Below are 11,898 nucleotides of genomic sequence, written 5' to 3' on the forward strand. Positions count from 1 at the left end.
CCACCTTAAATTAACTTTTAGCTCAAACTTTTGTCTAAAAACTACAAATATGGCATAAGAGAGGGACAGTTTTATCTAAAAACTACAAAAATGGTGTAAGAGACGGAAACTTTTGTCCAAAAACTACAAAAATGGCGTAAGAGAGGGACAGTTTTACCAGATTTTTTCCCACATGTTTGAGTGTTTGTGAGTCAGATTTATTGTTTAAGCAGCTCTTGAGGTCCAAATAAACCAGCTGTGTGCTGTCTGCATCTAATCAGGAAGTGCGTGTCGGCATGCTAGTCGTTGTTAACTGACTGTAGAACACCCCCAGCACCATGTCACCGTAAATAAGTAGAAGCTAATAAGCAGCTCTTGGTCTGCGTTGTGACGTCTGCGTCTCATTAAAAAGCATTTTATTGTCAGTTTTATTGTTAGGAAGTGCACGTTAGCATGCTAGTTGCTGTTCGCTTTACTATGACGACAAAACTGAACTCCTGCGTCCAAATAATTTCCCTCGTGGATCAATAAAGTTTGTCAAAGTCTAAGTCTAGAAGTAGAAATAAGCATCTCTCGAGTGTTGTGTGCTGTCTGTTTCTAATCAGGAAGTGCGCATTAACATACTAGTTGTTGTTAGCTTTAACGTGACTGCAAAACGTGTAGAACACCCCCGGCACGATGTCACCGCAAATAAGCAGCAATAATGAGCAGCTCTCGAGGTCTGCTGTGTGCTGTCTACGTCTAAAAAAAAAGCGTTGCGTTGTCAGTTTTATTGTTAGGAAGTGCACGTTAGCATGCTAGTTGCTGTTCGCTTTACTGTCCCGACAAAACTGAGCTCCTGTGTCAAAATAATTTCCCTTATGGATCAATAAAGTTTGACCAAGTCTAAATTTTTAAGTCACAATAAGCAGCTCTCGAGGTCTGCTGTGTGCTGCCGATGTTGAATCAGGAAGTGCACATTAGCATGCCAGTCGCCGTTCGCTTTTTAACGTGACTGCAAAATGTTACCGATGTTACCGCAAACGAGCAGCAATAATAAGCAGCTCTGTGTGTGTTGTCTGCGTCTAATATAAAAAAGCATTTTACTGTCAGATCATCAGGAAGTGCTCGTTAGCATGCTAGTTGCTGTTCGCCTTACTGTCCCGACAAAACTGAGCTCCCGCGTCCAAATAATTTCCCTCGTGGATCAATAAAGTTTGTCTACCAAGTCTAAAATCTAAAGTCTAAAGAGCGTTTTTGGCGTCAGATAATCAGGAAGTGCACGTCAGCATGCTAGTCGTCGTTCGGGTTAACGTGAAAGCAAAACGTGTAGCATTAGACAGTAAAAACCCGACACGTGCCTTTAAACGGAGCATTTCCATAGTAACGCACTAATTATTCCCGTCTCGAGTCTAAATCCGTGCACCGTCTTGATTAAAACGTGTAAATTGAAGCGTAATCGTTTTTCTAGTGGAGATTTGCCGCGCGCTAATTGTCAGAAATGAATGAGCCGTTATCAAAACGCCGACGCTCCTTATCGCCGATCTTACAGGGCCGAGTTATCTCCACGCGCCGGCGATTAATATTCAAACGGATGAAGCGTGAGTTTGAGTCTCCGCACCTGATTTTCACGCCTTTAAAAACGTAAAAAAAAACAAACAAAACAAAAGTAGTTCATTTGAAACAGTTTGTAAAAGTCCAAAGTTACTTACCTTATGTTGTGCATGTGTCTCACTGAGTGCGTTATACATGCACATCAATAACCCGGTTATGATCGGGTTTTTTGAGTATCCCGGTTTCTTGATGGTGCATGTATACGCAGTAACCCGGTTTCAGTAACCCAGTTATGGCAGTGTCCCGGTTATTAGAAACCAGGTTACTGTAGCTGGTTTATTCTGATAGTAACCAGGTTACTTGTGGCATGTAAATGCGCAGTATCCCGGTTACTGCAACATAAAGTTGAGTCGCATGCGTCAAAAAGACACTTTCCAGCCTTTCACCACAACAGTAGTGACATAAATAAATTGACCAACATAAATAAAGTGACCAAACGAGTGAAATGACTGTAAAATAAAGAGCTGCGCTAAACCTGCACATGTACAATCTGCACTCGTACGACCTGCACTCGTGTGACGCTGAAAAGCTAAAACATGAACTATCTCCTATACTCTATACGCATGGAACACACTTACCATCATTAGCGCCTCTTCTGTCACAGAAATAACACACATAATCCACAGAGTCGTGTCATTTAGTCCAAAAAAGAAACTGATCGCATCAGCGACACAAGGAGCGAGTTGTTTTTATCGCCGCTAACAGTTTATGCTAATTAGCCTACGGTCTTAAGTTTCGTTTCTGTAAAACATAAACAAATGTGATCAGAGCTGAATGATCTGATCAAACGGGCTGATGTGTCTATAGTGTTTATGGTTTATATGTTGTAAAGTTGAGTTTATTTATGCAGAAGATTTTAATGAAGAATCTGCACAGTGGATTGTGGGAGATCTCGTAGCTCCTTAGCTTCTTATGCTAAAGGAGCTCACGGTTTGTATTTTTCCTGGTTTATGAAATTGATTTAAGTTAATTTTTGCGCCTGCGCATTTGTAAGATTATGTCAAGAAACCGGGATACTCCATTTGATCATGTACACGCGGATATGAGTGTCCCGGTTTCTCAGTGAACATGTAAACACAGTAACACGAATACTGACAGAACCGGGATATGGATAATAACCGGGTTATTGATGTGCATGTAAACACACTCTATATCAAAAATATTTTAATGTAATCCGAAAATTCAGGAAAAACACACAAAATGGAAGCATCCCGCTCGCAAATCCAAAGAGACGTGGACAGAAATACCTAGAAGACCAGAGCCATTGTCCAACATTATCTTATTATTACATATCTTACACCTTTTTATTTTGTTACGATCAAAAACAATACATTTTCCGCCTTCTTTATCATTATTATTATTTTGTACGACCATAAACGAAAACACAAAACCTTACATTTTCTCATTCTCACTGTGGTTTATTTTGTCCGATCATAACTGATAAACGTCTGTGTCTTCGTTATCATTATTATTATTAGTTTTTGTACGACCATAAACAAAAAAAAAACAAACAAAAAAATTGACATCTTAAAAAAATGAAGGTAAGAACTAAGAAAATAAGTGATTGTATTTCTGTTTGAGGGTGAGTGCTGATTTTAAAAAGTCTAACACTGGAGAAGCCTTTAAAAAATAAAAAGTATAAAGCGTTATGTTTTGACCAATATAGAGCTCTGAAATGAATGAATTATGCATTAAATTTAGTTTGTTTTAATTTATATTTTGTTATAAGAACTTTTTTTTTTTTTACTTCAGCCTAAACACTTTTGTATGACGGAGAATAAGGCTCAGATAAAAAAAAAAAAGATGCCGCTACGAGAATTAAATCGTAATATTTCGACATTAAAGTCATAATATTATGAGAATAAAGTTATAACACGAGAATGAAGTGGTAATAAACTCAAAGTCAAAATGAAAAACACTCAGTCGTTTTTCAATATAAAATCAAAAATAAGAAAACGAAAAAACAACTACTTTCTTCATTTGCACCTCTGGACTGAACCAGGACTGAACCAGGACTAAACCATGGGACCAGACAGGGACTGAGTCCGGGACCAAGACTGAGACCGGGATCAGACCAGAACTGAGACCAGGACTGAGACCGGGACTGAGACCGCGACCAGACCAAGACCAGGACCAGGACCGAGACTGACACTAGGACCATACCAGGGCTGAAAACAGTTTAGTCCTGGTTTAGTCCTGATTCAGTCCTGGTTTAGTCCTGGTTTTAGTCCTTTCAGTCCTGGTTCAGTCCTGGTTTAGTCCTGGTTTTCAGTCCTGGTTTAGTCCTGGTTTAGTCCTGATTCAGTCCTGGTTCAGTCCTGGTTTAGTCCTGGTTTAGTCCTGGTTCAGTCCTGGTTTAGTCCTGGTTTAGTCCTGGTTCAGTCCTGTTTAGTCCTGTTTTAGTCCTGGTTCAGTCCTGGTTCAGTCCTGGTTCAGTCCTGGTTTAGTCCTGGTTTAGTCCTGATTCAGTCCTGATTCAGTCCTGGTTTAGTCCTGGTTTAGTCCTGGTTTAGTCCTGATTCAGTCCTGGTTCAGTCCTGTTTAGTCCTGATTCAGTCCTGGTTCAGTCAGTCCTGGTTTAGTCCTGGTTTAGTCCTGGTTCAGTCCTGGTTCAGTCCTGGTTTAGTCCTGGTTTAGTTCTGGTTTAGTACTGTTTTTAGTCCTGTTTTAGTCCTGGTTCAGTCCTGGTTCAGTCCTGGTTCAGTCCTGGTTCAGTCCTGGTTTAGTCCTGGTTTAGTCCTGGTTCAGTCCTGTTTTAGTCCTGTTTTAGTCCTGTTCAGTCCTGGTTCAGTCCTGTTTCAGTCCTGGTTTAGTCCTGGTTTAGTCCTGTTCAGTCCTGGTTCAGTCCTGGTTTCAGTCCTGGTTTAGTCCTGGTTTAGTTAGTCCTGATTCAGTCCTGTTTAGTCCTGGTTAGTCCTGGTTTTAGTCCTGGTTTAGTCCTGATTCAGTCCTGTTCAGTCCTGGTTTAGTCCTGGTTTAGTCCTGATTCAGTCTGGTTTAGTCCTGGTTTAGTCCTGGTTCAGTCCTGATTCAGTCCTGGTTTAGTCCTGATTCAGTCCTGATTCAGTCCTGGTTTAGTCCTGGTTTAGTCCTGGTTTAGTCCTGGTTTAGTCCTTATGCGGTGCATTAGTCCTGCATCGCATTTTAAGTCACGGAAACGGCGCTTCCCATTTCCGTGACTTAAACCAGGACTAAACCAGGACTAAACTGTTTTCAGTCCCGGTCTGGTCCTGGTCTGGTCCCACTCTGGTCCTGGTCTCAATCCTGGTCTTAGTTCTGGTTTGGTTCCAGACCTGGTTTAGTCCTGATTCTGTCCTGGTTCAGTCGAATGAACAAACGACACACAGATTCTTCTCCTTTACAAAAGAGCTCCAGCCTCAGACTTTATTTTGACTACGACTTTATTCTCATAAAATTACGACTTTAATGTTGAAAAATTATGACTTTATTCTCTCTTTTTTTTTTATCTGAGCCTTACACTCCGTCGTACTTTTGGTCATGATCCATGGGTTTATCGTCTAAGTTTTGTTTTATTTTGTTTTGTAGTGCTGCAAAACCGAGCTTCAGACAGAGCAGTGCCTACAGTTAGACTCACACCGCCAAAAAACTAAAATGAAATTGAAAAAACAGCAGCTGCAAAGACACAATTTTATCAAATACATGTGAAAAATCAAGTTCAGGATCTTTAATATAACGTAAAAAAGTGTTAATAAAATAAAAACAACTCAGTAGAAAGTCGGGTTTTTTAATAGTTTTAATATTTAATGCAAAAAAAAAGTATAAAAATCATGCAACACACACATTTTTTGGCAAATACGAACCCAGAGAAAACATGGCCACAGTTTAGTTGAGTAGTTTGAGTCGTTTAAAAATACTTCAGCACGGACTTTTTTTAATTCAAACACCACACAAAAAGCGATGACAAACACATAATGAATTCATACGAGGGTCATAAAAACGTCCACAAAAAAAAATAAAAAACGGGGCGGGACTCAACATCAAGGACGTCCGGACGCTTTGAAGTCAGGCGTGTCGCTTCCCGCTTCCTGTTTGTCGCGCTCCGCTTCCCGCCGTCTACTTCCCGGCGGCGTGTTGTGACAGGAACGCCGCGGTTTCCTCTGTGCAAACTCAGCACGGCCTTCCCAAACCCGGATACCCCTCCATACAGTACAAACATGGCCGCCGCGACATCAGCGCTCCGGATTACAAATAAACGAAGTGTGTGCGTTACGTTACTCCATCGTAAATATATCTACATTATCAGTGCGCGACGTGAAAATATATTAACTTAAATGTTTTTAAATGTCCCTTTTCTCCTAAATACCACTTATTTACAAGGTTTCGGAATAAAATAATTGGCAAAAATCGGCAGCGCAAAAGAGATAAAAAACAAAACAAACGCGATCTAGTTTAACTTATTTCAATCCAATTCGATATTCTGAATTTAACTCGTTTTTTAGAAATTTTGCGGCGGAGTTTTGCATTTCGATAATGAGCTAAGGGTTTAAAGTCGCACTGCGGAGCTTTTCTACCTGTGTGTCGCCATGGAATGTTCCGCAATAGGGCATTAAATTTGAGGTTATTGTTAAATATAGATAATGGAGCAAAAAAATTTTTTAGTAAAAGTGAAAAAAAAAATGAAAAAAATCTACTTAAGTAAAATTATTTAAGTGCTTGTTTAAAAATGTACTTAAAGAGTAAAAATTAAAAGTATTTTGATGATTTTTCTGAACAATTAAAGCTTCAAACGTACAGATTTTGACAATTTTTTTTACTGATTTTACGTAATTAAATTTTTCTGACGTTTTCTCACTGTTTTTGTGTTTTTGGTTTGGTCGAAGTTGGGACAGAAACTCAAATCGTAAAGTAAAAGTAAAAAGTATCAGTGTAAAATGTACTTCATTCGTTCATGCGTTTTTCAAAATAAAACCAAAAATAAGAAAATGAAAAAACAATGATTTTCATTATTCGTTTAAATAATGTTTGGGTTTGTTTTGTTCTGGTTTAAATTTTATAGTCCTGGTTTAGTCTTAGTTTAGTCCTGGTTCAGTTCTGGTCTAGTCCTGGTTTAGTCCTAGTTTAGTCCTGGTTCAGTTCTGGTTTAGTCCTGGTTCAGTCCTAATTCGGTCCTGGTTAGTCCCGTTTTAGTCCTGGTTAAGTCCTGTTTTAGTCCTGTTTTAGTTCTGGTTTAGTCCTTGTGTAGTCCTGGTTTAGTCCTAGTTTAGTCCTGTTTTAATCCTGGTGTAGTCCTAGTTCAATCCTGGTTCAGTCCCAGTTTAGACCCGGTTCAGACCCGGTTTAGTGCTGTTTTAGACCTTGTTTAGTCCTGGTTCAGTTCTGTCTTAATCCTCGTTCAGTCCTGGTCTAGTCCTGGTCTAGTCCTAGTTCAGTCCTGGTTCAGACCCGGTTTAGTCCTGTTTTAGTCCTGGTTCAGTCCGGCGTCTCAATTTAAGTCACGGAAACAGGAAACAGTCGTTATCAAAAAACAAAGTTGTTTTTTCATTTTCTTATTTTTGATTTTATTTTGAAAACACACGGACTGGTGACGTATCGGAAAAGCTCCGCAGTGCGTCTTTAAACCTTTTCCTTTCTCTGCGTTGGATTATTCGACGTTAAACGGCTCCGATCACGGGGTTCTTCCTGCGCGGGTCGGGCTGTCGTCCGTCGTATCCGTATCGGTCGTCGATATATCGGCCGGGACTCGCCTGTCGGTGTCCCTCCCTCCTGGTGGTGTCGTGCTGCTGCTGCGGCTGGCGCCCCCTGTGGTCGTTCTGGGCGCCGCGGCTCTGGTGGCGCTGGTTGGACGACTGGGGCAGGGGGAGACGCTCTCGGGGGGCAGTCGGGTCGTAGGGGCTCGAGTCGTCGGACGTGGACCTCGGGTAGTCGTACGGGTCCCTCCTGCGAGAAAAAAAAACCAAAACACAAAAATTACAAATATTTGATCGGATTATCTTATCTTTAAAGGTGCGTCGCCGAGAATGTTCCACAGTGTGACTTTAAACAGATCGACTGGACATTGATTCAGTCACAGGTGGATTTAGAAAAAAACAGGCTGTGAGGACTAAAGTAGAACTAAACCAGGACTAGATCAGGACTAGACCAGAGTTAGACCAAGCCTAGACCAGTACCAGACCAATACCAGACCAGGACTAGACCAGGACTAGACCAGGGCTAGACCAGGGCAAGACCAGAGACTAGACCAGGGCAAGACCAGAGACTAGACCAGAGACTTGACCAGGGCTAGACCAGAGACTAGACCAGGACTAGACCAAAACTAGGCCAAAACTAGACCAGGACTAGACCAAAACTAGACCAGGACTAGACCAAAACTAGGCCAAAACTAGACCAGGACTAGACCACAACTAGACCAGGACTAGACCAAAACTAGGCCAAAACTATACCAGGACTAGACCAAAACTAGATCAAAACTAGACCAAGGCTAGACCAAACCTCGACCAGGGGTAGACCAGGACTAGACCAAAACTAGACCAAAACTAGACCAGGACTAGACCAAAACTAGGCCAAAACTATACCAGGACTAGAACAAAACTAGACCAAAACTAGACCAGGACTAGACCACAACTAGACCAGGACTAGACCAAAACTAGACCAGGACTAGACCAAAACTAGGCCAAAACTAGACCAGGACTAGACCAAAACTAGACCAAAACTAGGCCAAAACTATACCAAGACTAGACCAAAACTAGACCAAAACTAGACCAAAACTAGACCAAAACTAGGCCAAAACTAGACCAGGACTAGACCAAAACTAGACCAGGACTAGACCAAAACTAGACCAAAACTAGACCAGACTAGACCAAAACAAAACTAGACAGACCAGGACTAGACCAAAACTAGACCAGGGCTAGACCAAGACTAGACCAAAACTAGACCAAGGCTAGACCAAACCTTGACCAGGACAAGACCAAAACTATACCAGGACTAGACCAAAACTAGACCAGGACTAGACCAGGACTAGACCAAAACTAGACCAAAACTAGACCAAGACTAAACCAAGGACTAAAAGAGGGACTGAACATTGATGATACCAGAGGTAAACCAGGACTAAACAAGTACTAAACCAGGACTAGACTCTGGTATGGATCCAGGTCTGAGTCCCGAGGGGATCAAGTCCGAGATCAGGGTCTAAAGAGACGGTCTAAATATGAACCTGACCCAGATCCCAGACCAGAGACCAGAGACCAGAGAGACCACCCAGAGCCCGGAGCGCAGGTGGTCCTCCCCCTAAAATAAACTCATTTAAACCACATAATCCCACTAAAATGAAATAATACAAACACGTGGACAAGTTCGGTGGTGTAAAAGTTCCGCAGTGTGGCATTAAAGCTGCACTGTGGAGCTTTTCTGGTGGAGGAAAACTGCGTCAAACGTTTTTCTGTTTTGTTCTGATTATTATTATTATTATTATGGTTTTGCTTGGAATGTTTCACAGTGTGGCATTAAATTTCTACTTTCTATCACCATGGAGACCAAACTAGACAAAGTGACAGGTCAGATCTGTGGAGAGGCGACCCCGCTCACAGTCCGAGTGTCTTTTGGTTTTGGTTTTCGAGGTGGTTTTGGGTGATAAAACGACCTGTGATTGAATTATTAGTGGAATGACTGCGAGTCCTGGGTTAATCCTGGTTTAGTCCTGGTTTAGTCCTGGTTTAGTCCGGGTCTCGGGTCAGGGACTCTGGGCTCTGAGCTGAACCAGGGACCACCCATAAACCGGGTTTAACTCTGGGTTCAGTTTCACTCTGTCACCAAAAGAATCAGGCTCTTTTCAAAACATCACATTATTATTTTACTTATTAAGACTAAACCAGGACTGAACCAGACTAAACCAGGTCTAAACCAGGACTGAACCAGGGAACCAGGACTAAACCAAGTCTACACCAGGACTGAACCAGGACTAAACCAGGTCTAAACCAGGACTGAACCAGGACTAAACCAGGACTGAACCAGGACTAAACAGGTCTAAACCAGGACTAAACCAGGTCTAAACCAGTCTACATCAGGACTGAACCAGGTCTAAACCAGGACTAAACCAGGAATCAAGACTAAACCAGGACTGAACCAGGACTAAACCAGGACTAAACCAGGACTAAACCAGGTCTAAACCAGATCTACATCAGGACTGAACCAGGTCTAAAACAGGACTAAACAGGTCTAAACAGGACTAAATCAAGACTAAACCAGGACTGAGGACTGAACAGGACTAAACCAGGACTGAACCAGGACTAACCAGATCTACATCAGGACTGAACCAGGACTAAACCAGGACTAAACCAGGAACCAGGTTAAACCAGGTCTACACCAGGACTAAACCAGGTCTACACCAGGACTGAACCAGGACTGAACCAGGACTAACCAGGACTAAACCAGGACTGAACCAGGACTAAACCAGGATAAACCAGTCTACACCAGGACTGAACCAGGACTAAACCAGATCTAAACCAGGACTGAACCAGGTCTAAACCAGATCTAAACCAGGACTGAACCAGGACTAAACCAGGACTAAACCAAGTCTACACCAGGACTGAACCAGGACTAAACCAGGTCTAAACCAGGACTGAACCAGGACTAAACCAGATCTAAACCAGGACTGAACCAGGACTAAACCAGATCTACACCAGGACTGAACCAGGACTAAACCAGGACTAAACCAGGACTAAACCAGGTCTAAACCAGGTCTACATCAGGACTGAACCAGGTCTAAACCAGGACTAAACCAGGACTAAACCAGGACTAAATCAAGACTAAACAGGACTGAACCAGGACTAAACCAGGACTAAACCAGGTAAACCAGGCTAAACCAGATCTACATCAGGACTGAACCAGGTCTAAACCAGGACTAAACCAGGTCTAAACCAGGACTAAATCAAGACTAAACCAGGACTGAACCAGGACTAAACCAGGGACTGAACCAGGACTAAACCAGATCTACAGCAGGACTGAACCAGGACTAAACCAGGACTAAACCAGGTCTAAACCAGGTCTACACCAGGACTAAACCAGGTCTACACCAGGACTGAACCAGGACTGAACCAGGACTAAACCAGGACTAAACCAGGACTGAACCAGGACTGAACCAGGACTAAACCAGGTCTACACCAGGACTGAACCAGGACTAAACCAGGTCTAAACCAGGACTGAACCAGGACTAAACCAGGACTAAACCAGGACTAAACCAGGTCTACACCAGGACTAAACCAGGTCTAAACCAGGACTAAACCAGGACTAAACCAGGACTAAACCAGGACTACCAGGACTGAACCAGGACTAAACCAGACTAAACCAGGACTAAACCAGGACTGAACCAGGACTAAACCAGGTCTACACCAGGACTGAACCAGGACTAAACCAGGTCTACACCAGGACTAAACCAGGACTAAACCAAGACTAAACCAGGTCTACACCAGGTCTACACCAGGACTAAACCAGGACTAAACCAGGTCTACACCAGTCTACACCAAGGACTAAACCAGGACTAAACCAAGACTAAATCAGGACAAAACCAGACTAAATTAAGACTAAACCAGGAAAAAAACAGGACTAAACCAGGACTAAACCAAGACTAAACCAGGTCTACACCAGGACTAAACCAGGACTAAACCAGGACTAAACCAGGACTAAACCAGGACTAAACTAAATCTAAACCAGGACTAAATTAAGACTAAACCAGGAAAAAAAACAGGACTAAACCAGGACTAAACCAACTCTAATCCAGGACTAAAACTCTCTCAGTGCGGTTGGTCTCTTTAGACTCTGATCAAACTGAACACTTCTCTGTGTGTAAAAGTAAACCTGTGTGTGTCTCTGTGTGTGTAAAAGTAAACCTGTGTGTGTCTCTGTGTGTGTAAAAGTAAACCTGTGTGTGTCTCTGTGTGTAAAAGTAAACCTGTGTGTGTCTCTGTGTGTGTAAAAGTAAACCTGTGTGTGTCTCTGTGTGTAAAAGTAAACCTGTGTGTGTCTCTGTGTGTGTAAAAGTAAACCTGTGTGTGTCTCTGTGTGTAAAAGTAAACCTGTGTGTGTCTCTGTGTGTAAAAGTAAACCTGTGTGTGTCTGTGTGTGTAAAAGTAAACCTGTGTGTGTCTCTGTGTGTAAAAGTAAACCTGTGTGTGTCTCTGTGTGTAAAAGTAAACCTGTGTGTGTCTCTCTGTGTGTAAAAGTAAACCTGTGTGTGTCTCTGTGTGTGTAAAAGTAAACATGTGTGTGTCTCTGTGTGTAAAAGTAAACTGTGTGTGTCTCTCTGTGTGTGTAAAAGTAAACCTGTGTGTGTCTCTGTGTGTAAAAGTAAACCTGTGTGTGTCTCTGTGTGTA

The 11,898-nt window shown here is 42.2% G+C and overlaps 1 protein-coding gene across 1 annotated transcript in view; it reads right to left on the reverse strand.

The window, feature by feature from the left end:
• Positions 1-6,252: 6,252 nt before the first annotated feature.
• Positions 6,253-11,898, reverse strand: part of LOC110169260 (partitioning defective 3 homolog B-like) — a 198,641-nt gene continuing 192,995 nt past the window's right edge. The window contains exon 9 of the mRNA XM_055163678.1: positions 6,253-7,470. Coding sequence (XP_055019653.1) covers positions 7,185-7,470 — 286 coding nt within the window. The 3' untranslated portion in view covers positions 6,253-7,184. The remainder of the gene's footprint in view (positions 7,471-11,898) is intronic.

The sequence above is a fragment of the Boleophthalmus pectinirostris genome, unplaced genomic scaffold, assembly GCF_026225935.1.
Source record: "Boleophthalmus pectinirostris isolate CB_2022bp ecotype Guang Dong unplaced genomic scaffold, ASM2622593v1 HiC_scaffold_11, whole genome shotgun sequence".
Taxonomy (NCBI): Eukaryota; Metazoa; Chordata; class Actinopteri; order Gobiiformes; family Gobiidae; genus Boleophthalmus; species Boleophthalmus pectinirostris.